A 16,602-nucleotide genomic window follows, 5' to 3' on the forward strand; every position below is an offset into this window, starting at 1 on the left:
CTTTTTGAGAGTACATTGTTTGTGTTAAGACGTTGTAAGGTTAGAAATTATTATAATCTGTTTAAATCATGCTTGTATAAAACTCAATTCGATAATTAAATACTAAATAAAGAAAGAAATATTGGGTAGCTTTTGAATGTATAATATATTTCTACAATCCACCGAAAAGTACACAAAATGTTTACGTGATTTTTTGTTGATAGTGTTTGAGTGCACAAGTTAGAATTAGTAATGTAAGTAACAATTTATGTAATTGTTTCAGAACGTCATGCCTTTTGCACGGTACGTAGAACCAGGGCGTGTCGCCCTGGTAGCCGACGGTCCCTTAAAGGGAAAGTTAGTGAGCGTGGTAGACGTTATTGACCAAACTCGTGCACTGGTTGATGGACCCGGCAGTGGAGTACCTAGGCAACAGATCCGCTTAAACCAACTCCATCTCACAAAATTCCGCCTCAAATACGCGTTCACAGCCCCTACTCGTCTTGTGAGGAAAGCGTGGACAGATGCTAAACTCAATGAAAAATGGACAGAAAGTCAATGGGCCCAGAAGTTAGCGAACAAAGAGAAGCGCGCACAAATGACAGATTACGATAGGTTCAAGTTAACAGCTGCACGAGTTAAGAGGAACCGTGCCAGGACTGCCGTATTCAAGAGCTTGAAGGTGAAGGCTGCGCGTGCTGGTACCTTCGGCAAGAAAAATATCCCTAAAGCGGCTGCGAAAAAAGTGCGCACCAAGAAGGCGACCAAAAAACCAGCTAAGAAGTAATTGTTTTTGTGTCTGCGACAGGTTATGTGACTAAGACAGATTTTAAGAAGAGAATAAAGAATTACTTTTTAGCTTCATTTATTGTGTTATTGTTACATCCTTGTGTACTGTCCTAACCATGCAGTAGTAGGTGAGTTTTGTTACCATAATGCAGCAGTGGTATTTTATTTTTACTAAATTTTCTTTTTGTTTCAGTTAATAGTGGCAGTCCAGTATTACAAGTGAGTAATAACTTTAATCATTAGTTTTTATTAATTCTGTAAACGATTACTGTGATGATCTATTAAATATAGTCTCGTTCGTATGAACAAAATATGATTATAAAACACCACATTACTGAATAACAGCACTCTTTTAAATGTAGGATACAAGTATTCCTAAATACTTAATCAATTGTAAATTGTTACAGAACAAAATGTATACATTCGCTTCTACTAACACTGGGGAAAAACACTCGAGTAAGTATAATCAGAAAAGAAACTGATTACCCAAAAATAGTTCTCATTTAAAATTTAATTTTGTGAATGTTCATTCTATATTGAGGATCTAACATTTTTGAAACTTCAAACTAACTAGAACAATATCAGATCAAATGCCTTTATTGAGTATTTTATTTTTACAGATCAACATCGTACATTAACATTGTAAAGCAATATTCTTAAATGTAAGTAACATTTGTTGACAGCTATCAATGTGTGTAAAACTTTTTTTTTTTTTTCTTAGATGGGTGGACGAGCTAACAGCCCACCTGGTGTGAAGTGGTTACTGGAGCCCATAGACATCCACAACGTAAATGCGCGACCCACTTTGAGATATAAGTTTCATAGTCTCTAAATTTCAATGGTAATAATGTAGATTACACAATTTCCTCTCCACACTATAGAAACCAATATTTGTTTGCTAAAATTACTCTTACATGCTTTCGTGATTACCCTTAACCTACATTGGTAAAGGCTGATGTTGGCCTCAGTTGTCAACTGGTTTTTAAAAATATTCATTTTGGCTACTGCTATATTTTTTTATATATCGGTTTTAAAGACCCTACCAAAGCCGATGCATGTATCACAGATATTACTGGCATGCGTGACTCTGGATAGGAACATAATCACACTCTGTGTAAGATGTGCTTCTAATATAGCTGTACATCTAAGGGTTGAGTGTGACAAAATTAGTTTTGTTACGAATTTTATGTTAAAACGCTCACTGCCAAGATGAATATTAGTCTTGTTTTGTTCGTAGTGCCAATCCTACAAACTGCAACCCAAAGAACCATCCAAATGAAGTCAACAGAAATTATGTAAGTTGTATTGAATTACCAATTTATTTATATACAGTAGAATAACTGTTGTAGAAAAAACATGTATACCATACAAATTTGTAAACATACAAGGTTGTCATAACCTACGAAACAAAACGAAAACATAAATATGTAAGTTTTTTAGCAATTGATATGATAAGGTTATACCACATAAATTTTTATTACTAGAGTTAAAATTCAATGTTAATATACCATGATGAACAAATAAAATAGTCTCGTTCGTATGAACAAATGATTACAAAAACACCACATTGCTGATTTTAAAAGTAGCTTTCCTAAAACATATTAACTGTACAAAATACTTTATTAAGAATTAATATGTTGTTGCAGATAAATGTTTGGGTTCCTAACAAATAAACAATATGGTAAGTTTAACTCATGCATCAAAACATAACATAATGTATAATGAAAACAAAGTTTTATTTATTGTTAAATTTTCAAGTAATATAATGATTTTATTTTAAAAACAATGATGAAAAAAATTAAGTTTTATTCAAGTCTATTATACCTATAGTTTGTCCATGCAAGTTTAAAACAACCAACCATAATTCATTTTAGATATTGTCTGTTTAGGTTCTTTAAAACTGCACAATGTCATGTTGTCTTTTTTTTTCAAGATTAATTTCATTTTAATTATATGGTGTGTGTGTGTATTAATTATATTGAGTCAACCAATTGATATACATAAAACTAAGCCCAAATGAACCCCATGGAAACCATTAAGGAATGTTACAACTGCAGACATTTGAAGTTTGAAGAATTATTCATATCCTTTCTTTCATGCCACAATATGATGTCTGGTTTGATAATAGGAATAATGTTGGTGTGAAGACCCTACCAAAGCCGATGCATGTTCAGACACCACTAGCATGCGTGACTCTGGATAGGAACATTATCACACTCTGTGTAAGATGTGCTTTTAACATAGCTGCACATCTAAGGGTTGAGTGTGACATACTTTAAAAATAAATATACTAAAACTTTAAAAAAGTTTAATTGCTTATGCTCTAAGATAACTATTAATTGCTTTCCAAATTTGTTACAGGTGTTCACATGGAATCATAATAATAAGAATAACAACAGTAAACTGAAGTAAGTTTGGTGATAAAAATTAATTTTATTTTCTTCCAAAATTGAAAAATGATGACTGATTGTATCGCCCCTAGCTGAAACTTTGATGATTGATCTTCACTGACATTTTATACTTTATCATTTATAATTTTAATATAATTTCCAATGGAAAAAATTATAATTTCAAATACTATTTTTCAGGCCAAAATTATAAAATTGGAAATAAGTAAAGGCAGAGAAATACTAGAACTGAAAACTAGCCATGAAAATTCAGGGTAAGGTAAACTTTATCTTAGATTTTCGAGTCGAAAATATAACATTCTCAATTGAAACGTAGAGCTTCGAAACTAATATTCTTTGGTGGTTTCTTTTAAAAAATGATGACTAATAGTATCGCCCCTATCTGAAATAATGTTGACCGATCATTTCTGATTTTGAATTAGACCAATGTAAACTAATTTTCATTTTTAATATTATCATTTAAGCAATTATTATATTATTCCACAGTCCAACATCGTATTGAACTGGAGTCAAGAAATAAAAGGTGAGTTCATTCAACTTTGACAATAAACCTTAACTAAATTCAATTAGTTGTTTATTTAGTAAGTAGTTAGTGGACTTGACTCATTAGGATTAAAAACTTTGGTGTTTGATTCCTGCTTAATCTGTATTATTGTTAAATATTTTTGAAGTGTGGGTGAATTCGTTTTTGTATTAATGATACCAAATCTCTAAAATTCGTTTATGAACAGTTGTTTTAAATAAATTCATTAAAAACCTCAATCCATTCACAAAAGCCTAGTTACTCATGGATCGATACATTTCGTAGATTACAAAGTAATGAAAAAAATAACATTCGCTCAACACATGATGATTTTTATCGCCCCAGTCTGATGACCAATGCTGTTTGATTTTTCTGATTAAAAAAATATTTGTATGCTATAATCACAAACTACAATAATATAATTATAATTTTACTGAATATATTATAATATTGTAGGTCTACATATTCTGATGTGGTGTGTGGTGCATGGTGGCTGAATGGTGCTTAAAAAATTACACTGGTGAGTTGTTTTTTTGTAACACAGTTGAATAGGATAGGGTTGGTATCATTTTTCATTGTTTCTCTCCCATGTTTTCTTCACAATAGATATTTTAGTCTCATGTAAAATTGAGTGCAGTAACAATGTGTTCATTCTCATAGTCACAAGATTTTGATTAACAGGACAGAAATTTAAAAATTTGCAAAAAATCCGTAAGTCCCTCAAGGCTATCAGACGCTAGTAATTATCAGAGCAGTAGAATAAAGAATGATTCTTCCTTAAAACTTCAATTCAATCGATTATACAACATGCAAAAAGGAAATCAGGAACGATAGCTATAAAAAGTCCAAAACAACGTGATGATTACTAAGTTATCCCTGGCTCACGAAATCGTGGGGAAAATATGGTATGGTAATAACTGATTCCTCAATGAAACTAGGATGCCCAAGATCTATCTATAATAATTAGATTTATAAAGAAAGTATTTTCCAGATATTCTGCAGATCAATGTGGTCTACTCGAGCAAATTTCCACTACGATAATATAAAGGTAAATATAGTTTGTATTGTATTTTATAAATTAGACTAGTGAAACTTTGTCATATCTGCTATCAGTAGTTTTATGAAATCATTTCTTTATTGATTTCTCAGAACTAGTCGCGGGCAACCTATTTTACTCTGACAGGCAATTATTTTCCTTGGATCTTATTGATAAGATAGGTGGGACGAGCTCACGGCCCATATGGTGTTAAGTTGTAACCGGACTTTAATCACAAAACACCTTACTATTAGTAATTACGCAAATTATAATTTTTGCGGGTTTGATTTTATTAGAGGAAGTTATTCCTTCACCATGGAAGACAAAATCCTTGTCCTTGGCCACACTTCACTATGTGAGTCAGCACACGTCATCTACACTCACACCCGTCTCACACTGCGTGTAACACCTCTTCGCATCACATCTAGTTCCATACCCAGTCTTTTTTGCCATCCTCTATGCATAACACCTCGATATTCTCAACTCTTTATTTTTCTATTACTAGCACTGCTTTCATACTTCCCCTTATATACATACCTATTTTCCTTGGGAGAGTCAACATAATCAGATGAATAATTTAGAAACGCATAGAGAACATTTTTTTTTATATATATAAATTTTTTTTTATGTATTTAATTAAGATACAAGAGCACTGGTCCTATTGAGCAACACATATATCTGTCAAAACAACATTACCAAAGAAGTATTTTATTTACTCACCTAAGTGTCACTCAATTAATCTCAACCTATTTATATTGCAGATACTATTTAGATGTATATTGTTTTAATTAATAATTTTACATCTATTAGTTTTGTATTTATGAATATAATATTTTACAACCACCGTTTAAAACAGTCCTATTGTCGCAATTTATAAGTTAATTTGAGAAATTGAAATTTATAATTGAACTGATGGTCTAAAGTTCTATATTTTAAAAGTTGCTAAAGTGGTGCATCGTTCTTGGAACTCAACTTGACTTTACAGAACAGACTTGAAAGACATAATTTAAATGATGACGTATAGTATCGCCCCTATCTGAAATACTGTTGATCGATCATTTCTGATTTATATTCAAGAGAACAAAGTATTTTTTTTAGTTGTTATTAAAATTTATTAACAATAAGTATATTTTGTATTTGTAGGTTGCAGGTAAATACCAACTTCTGCTCAATAGTAACTAAGGGAGATGTGGTGAGTTAAATCAATTTAATAATGAATCATACCTTAACTTTCCTGTCTGGTGAAACTGGAAAGGCCTTCGGGCCCCCTTCCATCCTAAAAAAACCTTAACTTAATTATACAGTTTTTTAACTAAAGTTACTTAAAATAGTGATAACGCCCTAACGTTCCACCTAAGTTTGTAGTGTTTCTGGTGACCGTCCAATTTTGTGTCTTAATTTCATTTGAATAATGTTATTCTATAACTAACTAAAAAATCATAACAATTGTTTAGGCGTGACTTTTTGAAACAATATCATGTTTATGGACATCAATATATTTGCCTGATATTTCAATAATCCCAATGAAAGCCGCAGCTTATATCAGCTTTTATATTTTAACTATCTAAAAATCTCCAAATCTCTAAACCATCATAAAGAAAGCAATAAAATCTAAGTTGTGTCATTGTAGACTATCAAATTATTATTTTTTTGAATATAACATGGTAGGCTAATAATAATAATGATGCTATTTACAAACAAGCATATACCAGAATATTACTGTTGAATTTTGGATCTGATAAAAACGAACAATGAACTTTTAAAAATCTTTGAAAGTGTTTTGTAACTCTTTTTTTGTTGTTGTAGGTTGTAATACAAGTGACGAGTTATGGCAGTTCTTAAGTCATTGTGAATGGTGAGCAATTAACCAAGTATCTAAATAATCTAATATATAAAATTCTCGTGTCACAGTTTTCGTTGCCATACTCCTCCGAAACGGCTTGACCGATTTTGATGAAATTTTTTGTGCTTATCCGGTATCTATGAGAATCGGCCAACATCTATTTTTCATCCCCCTAAATGTTAGGGGTAGTCCACCCTTAAATTTTATTTGTTATTTTTTAGGCAAAAATTTTTGTTTTTATTTTTTTATGATACAACATACAAAAATACATACAACCCTAAATTTTCACCCCTCTACGATCAACCCTTATTTTTTATTTGCTAATTAAAAACTTTAAAATTTTTTGCGAGAATTTTGTTTTTATTTTGTCATGACGTAAAATAAAAAAATAATATTACTCTGAAATTTTCACCCCTCTACATCATCATCATCATCATCAGCCTTTATCTGCCCACTGCTAGACATAGGCCTTCCCCAATGCCTTCCACATAATGCGGTCCTCCGCCTTCCGCATCCAACGACTTCCCTATTTTCACCCCTCTACGATCAACCCCTATTTTTTATTTTTTTATTATAAACTTTAATTTTTTTGGCATGATTTTCATTTTTATTTTGTCATAAATTAAAATAAAAAATCTGATGTTACTCTCAATTTTTCATCCCTCTATGATCAACCCCAATTTTTTTTTTTGTTAATTATAAACTTTAATTTTTTTGGCAAGATTTTTATTTTATATGTCATGACTTAAAATAAAAAAAATCATATTACTCTCAATTTTCACTCTTATACGATCAACCCCTATTTTTTCATCCCGATTAATATATTTTTTATTCTATGTACAAATCCGCAATAAGGTTGCAAGATGGCAATCAAATATTATAATTGTAGTACGATAAATTCTTATTCAGAGTTTATCATTTCAAGTTCCTTTAATTATGTTTTTTTTTTTATTGAATTTGATCTCCCGCTCTCGCCGCTCGACTACTGATCAACTATCAATCGATCAGCTATCCCCGCCAGATGTCACCACTCATCCAGCAAAGATCACGTAGTAGGGGTGAGGACGAAGCCGGTCTCCTGTCTTACTTACTCACTATACATCATAGATTATACACTTAATATATTTGAGAGCTATACAATACTATACGTTTTTTTGGTTTTATTTGGGTATCAATAGTGTGTTCAGTAGGTCTGATAATCGGCTACTATCTATTTTTCATACCCCTAAGTGAAAAGGGTTGTCCACCCCAAACATTAATTTTTTATTTAAACTTTTTGGATATATTTTTTTGTTTATAATGAGGTATTATGTGGTTAAATGAGGTTTTTTTTTCTACAGTAGAATTTCCCTAGACATCTTATTTAAGGCAACACAACGTTTGCCGGGTCAGCTAGTATTAAATAAAAATTAAGGATATTGATTGTGATCAATACTTCAAATAGCATTTACCTCGGCTATTAAGTTTATGAAAATTTTGATTCCTGCAGCTTGTTTGTTGACTTTTCAGTTACAGAATATGTTTAAACATGATTATAAATCTATAGTTTGAAAACAAAAATAATTGTCCGAATATAAAAATTGTACCCACAGGGACCATTCTATGTCCCAATTTTTTGAAGCGTAATTATTAAGTGTCACTAGACTTCTACACAACTGAATGGACTGTAAAATTGTGTTAAATAAAAATAAATAAAGTTATAATCGCTCGTAAGCTTGAACTTAAACTTTAAAGCTGGGTATTTTTCTGATTAAATTAAATTAAAAAATTGTCTCAAACATGATTCTTTTCTTGAAAATCACTTAAGTGAGAGAAGTACTTGAGCTACATTACTGCTGTTTATGACCACTAATTACACACTTACTTAATTTAATTTTAAGATCACTAAGTATGTGCTAAGAATGCACTGTTCTAAATATAGACTACATGGCAGGCAAATTTTCAAACTTTTGTGATTGTTGTGATGTATAAAAATTCTATACCTATTATGAATTTTCCTTTCAGATATCAATACTTGACAATGCAGCAGTATGGTTCCATCTTCATGATTAAACAGATTGCGATATATATTTAAAAGGTAATTTTATTTTAAGTTATTATTTTAATTGAGTATTTATGTATCTGAAATACTGAAATGATGAGTACTAAGTTATCCCTGGCTGACGAAATCGTGGAGAAAAAATGGTATGGTAATAACTGAAACACGAGTGTCAAAACCAAGATACCCAGTTTAATTTATTTTCATTCTAATTTTTTATTTTTTATTTCCAGATTCCATGTATGATAATAAAGAATGTGGAAAATAAACAATGGTAAAACATTTTTTTTAAATAAAACACCTAAGTTGTTTGAAATAATATGTGATGATATTTTAAAAGACAAGCATATATCTAGAATTCTTTTGAAGATAATTTAAGCTGACCAAACGCTAAGAAACTCGTGTAGCTTAATCAAATAATACTTTTATGTAATTTTGTTTTCGCTTTTTTTTTAGATACTGGAGGGTTACTACATAATAGAGAACTACTTTATGGCCTAGAAGTAGTAAATTCAAATATAGTTTCAGTAAAAAAAAGTATCATCATGCAAAACCACCTTCATACTGATACAGTACCAATATTTATGGCACCAGCCAACCTCTTATTGCTTCTGAACTAAAATTTTTGTATATTTAAAAGGTAAATTTATTTTAAGTTATTATTTTAATTGGGTATTTATGGATCTGAAATACAGAAATGATGAGTACTAAGTTATCCCTGGCTGACGAAATCGTGGAGAAAAAATGGTATGGTAATAACTGAAACACAAGTGTCAAAACCAAGATACCCAGTTTAATTTATTTTCATTCTAATTTTTTTTTTTTTTCCAGATTCTATGTACTATAAAGAATGTGGAAAATAAACAATGGTAAAAGATTATTTTTTTTAAATAAAATACCTAATTTGTTTGAAATAATATGTGATGATATTTTAAAAGACAAGCATATATCTAGAATTCTTTTGAAGATAATTTAAGCTGACCAAAACGCTAAAAAACTCGTGTAGCTTAATCAAATAATACTTATGTAATTTTGTTTTTCTTTTTTTTTCAGATACTGGGGAGTTATACATAATGAAGAACTGCTTTAAGGCCTAAAAATAGTAAATTCAAACATACATTTGGTTAAAAATGTATCAACGTGTAACCACCTTCATACCGATACGCTACCAATATTTGTGGCACCAGCCGACTTCTTATTGCTTCTGAACTCAATTTTTCCACCGGTTTTCATTCGGTAGAAGATATAGTGGAGAATTCGCAAAAACGTTTAAAAATGTTATGAGTATTGGATTATTTGTTTGCGAAAGTGTATGGTTTATGAAAGAGCATACCGAGAAACCTGGCAACTTTGTCACTTTTTGGTGGATAAAAAAAGTTTGGAAAGGTTTTTGGAGTTTACTCCTTAAGAATCGATTTACATATATAGGCCCGGGGTATGAAAATTATGGGGACCAAAATCGTACTAGAGAGTATAGCATGTCACACGAAATGCGTTATGCACCTGATTGGCCATGGTGATGCGTGCGCGCGCCAATCAGGAGCCAACGCGCGGCCGCGTTATCGCAGGTGACGCCGGGCTGCTGCGCCGGCAGTCCGCCACAAAGCCTCGTACTGATCGCGCGTTTCTCTCATTATTGTATTTTCATATATTTGTTAGTCGTTTGTTTTGTGTCTCGTTAATTTGTTAATAATCTGTAGTGTATCGTGTTGTCGTAATATAGAACTATTTCTCGTATTGTTTCGTTTAATTTACCGACATCGTTTTGCTTGTGGCCGGACGCCGTTCGGGTTCGATTCCTGAACGTATCAACTGTTAGTGGGTTGATACCCGAATATAACCCGCTACAAATCATTTATTAATAAAGCTTATTAAATATAAACAATTCCTTCTATCAGTGAATGGACAACTTATATATTAATTGTAAAAGTGAATTATATAGACTTACTTAATTACCGCATCCACGTGTTCCGCAACTCCCGGATCATTCTCACTAGAATACGTAACTTCCATATTTTACTGTATTCAACTGACACAAATTTATATTTATATCCAGTAAACTCCAGTCGTGCGTCGGAGCGGACACACACACTTTTTTTTCTTAAAAAATCTGAGAATATAAAAAGCAATCAATCAGCTTGATAGTGTATTTTATGCATAATTGTAATGTAATCAAATAGGTATCTATTGTTTTCTTAAATATTATTAAGTCCAAAAACAAAAATGGCAAAGTTAACCATCACTTGTGGTAAGATTGCCATACCCAAATTTTGAATGAAATAAATGGAATTACTATAAAATGTCAGTGTTGTCATTGCCACAGCTTGGTCACAGTAAAGATATACTAAAATCTTATCATATTCTCAACTAGCAAATGATTTTGCCTTGATAGCGTTCATGGTCACTTATTACTCGGTTTGAGCAAAATCCGTTCAGTGTGCTTAGTGCGAGTTTTGTAACGCTCTCGATAGCGAGCCAGTTTGCTCAAATTTGTATGCAATTGGAACAGCGCCCCTAGCGGCAAACGTACCCGGTGTTATTTTGTGAGTGCGAGTTCATATTAACGTTGTGATCTCGTAACCGATTAATTTTACCGAAATGAGTACGGTACCACGAATGACATTTGTGCGAGTGCGTGTTACAAATTAGTGAGTTTTAACGTTTCGATCGAGTATTTCTTTAGTAGTTCTATTTTTCGAACTAGAGAGACAAAAGTATCATGCCATAAAGCCTAATCTTTTTTTTATGAAAAATGATAATATGGAGTGAAATGGATTTGATTAATTTGAAGCATTAATCAATTGGCATGGGATGAAATGAAATGAGATCGGATAATATGGGATAAAATATAATCTCTGCAAAATGCTGATTATATACTGAGATTTTTTTCAGTGGACCTTTTCGAAGACTTCGAGAAGCTACGTCCAGCGGTTTTGTTTATTTTTTTTTAATTTTCGCTCTTTCACAGATACTAAACAGTTAATAAACCCACGTTACTTTGTTATTGCATAGATGGGTGGACAAGCTCCCGGCCCACCTAATCTTAAGTGGTTACCGGAGCCAATAGACATCTACAACGCAAATGCCGCCTCCCACCTTGAGATATTAGTTCTAAGGTCTCAGTATAGTTACAACGGTTGTCCCACCCTTCAAACCGAAACGCATTACTGCTTCACGGCGGAAATAGGCGGGGTGATGGTACCTACCCGTGTGGACTCACAAGACGTCCTACCACCAGTAATTACGCAAATTAATTTTGCGGGTTTGATTTTTATTACATGATGCTATTCCTTTACAGTGAAAGTCAATCGTAAACATTTGATAAGTACGTATTTCATTAGAAAAATTGATATCCGCCGGCGGGATTAGAACACCGATGCATTGCAAGATACAAATACACCGGACGCCTTAACCTTTAGGCCAGGACGGTCTCAAAATTACACTTATACACGAAGAAATATTAAATACGCATTTACTAAGAAACATTAAATAGACAAAATAAAACAATTCACACAATTTAGCTCCTCGCGGGCCCACCAAAATGTCTTTTCATCTTTTTTTCCTAGTTGTTCAATTGTAAATGAATAAATCAAAATCAAATCGAGTTTACGTTCTATACGGTGAAAAATGAAGAATTGTGAGTGTGAGTTGAGATATGCTACTCGCTTCGCAGGGCGTTTATTCACCGAGAGCAGCAATAATATTATTTCTCGTATATTGGTAGCACGTGATGTTTTGGCATTAGACCGTCTAAATGAAATACAACGCATTTTAACAGCATTTTAATGGGAACCAACTACTTTCAAAATTATTCGGGTAATGTTCAATACTATTTTGTACCTTTAGAATTAAAGTGGCTCAACCCAAAATTCTTAGTTTCTGGTAAACTTCAATATTGTAATACAATAATTGTATTTTTTTAGTTTTTCGGGTTAAACACTTTAAGGCATGCCATTTTATTTGAAAAAGACAGAAAGAGTACTTTGTCCTTTTCTAGACTAAAAGAGACTGTTTAATTTAATAAGCTGATAGAATAATATAGAAAAGAATAATAGGATACCCTCTAATCGTCACATTGGAAAAAGGTATGGCTTTATCATTTTATCATTTAAATTATTTTTTATTGCACATATAAAACTAATTTAATTTACAATATGTAACTACATATATCTATAACTAATCCGTACTTGTCAAATTCCTCATAAATTGTCTTTTTTTTTTTTTTTCCTACCTAAGCTGATAGCCCTAGCGGCTATGTCAGCGTAACCCTAACTTTAGTAGGTGAGCTCACGGGGCTCAAACCTGACGATGTTGCTAAAACGAACCCTAGCAAGAGCCGTGCTTCGCAGAATCTACCACCGGATCGGAAACGCGACCCACTGAGAAGATCCGGCGAGAAACTCAGTGGGCTGTGTCTGAGAGTTAATTTACTCGTCGAGCCCTTCGTCGCAAGCGACGGGTTCGACGAGAACGGTGACCGGTGCTTGAAGTACCTAAAAGCACCGTTAGTGGATCGGGAGGATCTGAGATGACGTGTTTTGGGCGACGTCGACTGCTTTCCATTCTGTCCGCAGGATCGGGAATGTAGTTACCGGCGGCCACGATGAGAGGGTTCTCGTGTCGTGCCGCTTTATCGAAGTGGCGCATGGACGCCGACTGCAGATACTTACTGATGGACACTAAGTCCAGGTCGTCATGGAGGTCGACATTCCTGACGAACCACGGGGCTCCGACGGCTATCCTGCAAAAACGGGATTGAATGACTTGGAATGATTTTAAGTGTATGCGGGCCGCGTGAGCGAACACTACACTTGCATAGGTCATGACGGGGCGTATGCAAGTTTTGTAGAGTGTCACCTTATTTCTAAGGGACATTTTACTTCGCCTACATATCATCGGGATAAATTGTCAATATTCTTAATAAAATTCCTATTAATAATATACAAGTGCAAATGTTGAGCTGCTTACCAGAAATGATATAATAGTGTTTTGTTTTTTTGTTGTTTCCTTGTAGGCTGCCTGTAATAATCTAAATCTGTGTGAAAGGCAATAAATGATTTTATTATTATCTACTAATGGTAGTCCAGTGGTCGAAATTTGACCATAATTTATTTAAATTTTAAGTTTGAACATTATTATAGTTCTATTGTCACCTTTCTATTATCATCATTTCTATAATAATCATTGCTCTATGTCGCCAAGGCTACATTATAGAAAAATAATATTAAAGACAAAAAATATTAATCTATTCTCAATTTGACCACAGATTGATAAATCAATAAACAAAAAAAGTATAAATGCATGTTTGTGTGTGTGTGTGTGTCAAATACATGGTAATGTGTGTAAGGTTTTTTTATTCATTTAGTTTATTTTTTTATTGTTTATGCACAATTAAAAAAAAAAATTAGCAATCTGCATTACTTCTCTATATTCTCTATAAGTGTGGGAATTTTCATACTTCTCCGTCCGCGCAATTTTCGTAAAAAGGAGTACAACATTTTTGCTTCACGTATTACCTACTTAAATTGTAGGTTCTTAGTACTTAATACATAAGTACTTAATACATAAGGGTTTTGAAATATAAAACTAATCTTAAATTTTTTTAGTTATACCACTTCCATTCTAAGGGTGCAATTTCGTAAACAAACTTTGCCGTAATGGCGTAACCTTTAAAATACACGAAAACTGCCCAGCATAAACATATTTTTTTAGTAACTTTAATAGAAGTATTAGAATTAGAAGTTTATTATAGAATTTATTTAATTGTAATGACATATTTAGACATACCTACTTAACATAATTAATCTTGGAATAGGTAATTATTTCAGCTTTTTTTAATTAAAGAAATTATGTTTTACATAGGTTTAATCATTTACCCGTTGAACGTTTATAAAATGATTGTATTTACGGTAATAGTGTTGATGATCTTCATTAGGTGGCCCAAATATACTAAAATTATTACGAGCATCTATCCTTATTTATAAATGTGTAAAGAAGCAAAATTATTATTACATTGTTTAAATTTCTATATAATTTATAAATATAAATCTGTACGTATGTATCTGTAAATATGTATATTGCGCGCGCGTGTGTGTGTGTGTGTGCGCGTGTGTATATATTTCTATAATATATACACACATATAAATCTGGAATTCATTTCGAAATTATTCTTGCCCATCTAATGGTTGTCTGGAAGAGATCACTCTTAGCGATAAGACCAAGAAAGAATGTTTCACAATATTTATTCATTTTGTGTACAATAAAGAATACTCTTTCACTGGTGGTAGGACCTCTTGGGAGTCCACACGGGTAGGTACCATCACCCCGCCTATTTCCGCCGTGAAGCAGTAATGCGTTTCGGTTCGAAGGGTGGGGTAGCCGTTGTAACTATACTGAGACCTTAGAACTTATATCTCGAGGTGGGTGGCGCATTTACGTTGTAGATGTCTATGGGCTCCAGTAACCACTTAACATCAGGTGGGCTGTGAGCTCGTCCATCCATCTAAGCAATAAAAAAAAAGAAAAAACTCTTTCTCACTCTCTCTCTCTCATCAAACAACTCTTTAAAAAAAAGCAATGATTTAATAAGAATTAAATGAAATAGCAAAGAATTAATATGTATTTACAACTAGCTAGACGTCTATAAAATTTTCTAACCGAAAAAATATATGTGTATAAACCATTAGAATAGATAAAACCTTAAAAAACAACATTATTAATAAAAACGAAAGAAAAAATCTTGATATTGTATTGGTTTCACGGCAAAATTTTTAGTGACTACTTAACTTGCTTGAAAGTGAAGAAATACTCTCAAAATCCATTAATTTGCAACTCGCACTCGCACATACAATAATCGAGAGCCTCACTTCGGTAAAGCTATTCGATACATGAGACAGCAACATAAACAAACCTTCTCTCTCCCACAAAATGAGATTCATAAGCTTACCACTAGGTGGCACTGATACAACCTCACACAAATTAAACATAACATTAACATCGACTGAGTAATTAAAAAAACTCGCACTAAGCACAGGTACATTACCCATTACCCGACTAATTATAAATATCGTTAGAAAGCTTGGCATTTCAATTAAACGCCTTAAAAAAAACCTTGCGTGCTACCAATATAAAAGAAAAAAATATCGCTTCTCAAGATGAATAAACGTCCTGCAAATCGAGTAACTCGCACTCAGAGCTCCGCACGTTTCACCGTGAAGAGCGTACACTCGATGCGAGTCATTCGATTCGATTTTTGAAACTCGCACTAAGCCTACAGTAGTCTTTGCTTGAAAGAGTAACACATACCTATCCATCCATAAATCTTAACAAATTTCATATAAATAATAAAATTATAATTTGGATCTGAAATGAAGAAACATTAAAAGTAGATATTATAATATTTCGACAGTCCTAGCCTCCAAAAAAAAATGGCAAAGTTCATTCACATCAGCAAAACTTGTTTGCTTGGTTTTGCCAATAGTGATTTAATAAGACTAAATTGCTTTATAGAACGTAAATTACCATAACTTTGATGAAAAAAACACTACTAAGAAAGTAAAATCCACTTATTTATTTACACTAAACTTCCGGAGCACGTAGTTACCACAAATTTAGCAGATGCATTTAGCAACCGCCAAAAATGACAATTCTTTCAAATCTGGGTTGTCAAATCAAAATAATCAAGATGTCGCCAATCAAATGTTCAAAAGTAGTTCATTGCAAATGTTATAGAACATAAAGTTTTGACAAAGGTACCTTTTAAGTCGGGTCATGGCAAATTTAACAATCTTTGACAAAGTCGCCAGGTTTCACGGTATTTTGAAGATGGCATAAAATAAATTTGGCTGATTATCAAACTTAAATTGGTTTTTTTTTTTTATTGCTTAGATGAGTGGACGAGCTCACAGCCCACCTGGTATTAAGTGGTTACTGGAGCCCATAGACATCTACAACGTAAATGCGCCACCGACCTTGAGATATAAGTTC

At 32.7% G+C, this 16,602-nt stretch overlaps 2 protein-coding genes across 2 annotated transcripts in view; both read left to right on the top strand.

Annotated features, from left to right (window-relative positions):
* Nucleotides 1-843, top strand: RpL14 (ribosomal protein L14). Its single transcript, NM_001043694.1, has 2 exons — nt 1-39; nt 263-843. Exon 2 carries the CDS (start codon nt 269-271, stop codon nt 764-766), a length of 498 nt encoding a protein of 165 aa, NP_001037159.1. The 5' UTR covers nt 1-39; nt 263-268; the 3' UTR covers nt 767-843.
* Nucleotides 50-16,602, top strand: part of LOC105842656 (uncharacterized) — an 18,834-nt gene continuing 2,281 nt past the window's right edge. The window contains exons 1-18 of the transcript XR_009974325.1: nt 50-233; nt 962-987; nt 1,176-1,224; nt 1,389-1,430; nt 2,006-2,063; nt 2,415-2,449; nt 3,130-3,176; nt 3,357-3,430; nt 3,663-3,699; nt 4,156-4,219; nt 4,691-4,747; nt 5,879-5,927; nt 6,542-6,590; nt 8,583-8,655; nt 8,850-8,890; nt 9,073-9,256; nt 9,448-9,485; nt 9,670-16,367. The gene's annotated coding sequence lies outside the window, so the exon portion shown is untranslated. The remainder of the gene's footprint in view (nt 234-961; nt 988-1,175; nt 1,225-1,388; nt 1,431-2,005; nt 2,064-2,414; nt 2,450-3,129; nt 3,177-3,356; nt 3,431-3,662; nt 3,700-4,155; nt 4,220-4,690; nt 4,748-5,878; nt 5,928-6,541; nt 6,591-8,582; nt 8,656-8,849; nt 8,891-9,072; nt 9,257-9,447; nt 9,486-9,669; nt 16,368-16,602) is intronic.

The sequence above is a fragment of the Bombyx mori genome, chromosome 11 (assembly GCF_030269925.1).
Source record: "Bombyx mori chromosome 11, ASM3026992v2".
Taxonomy (NCBI): domain Eukaryota; kingdom Metazoa; phylum Arthropoda; class Insecta; order Lepidoptera; family Bombycidae; genus Bombyx; species Bombyx mori.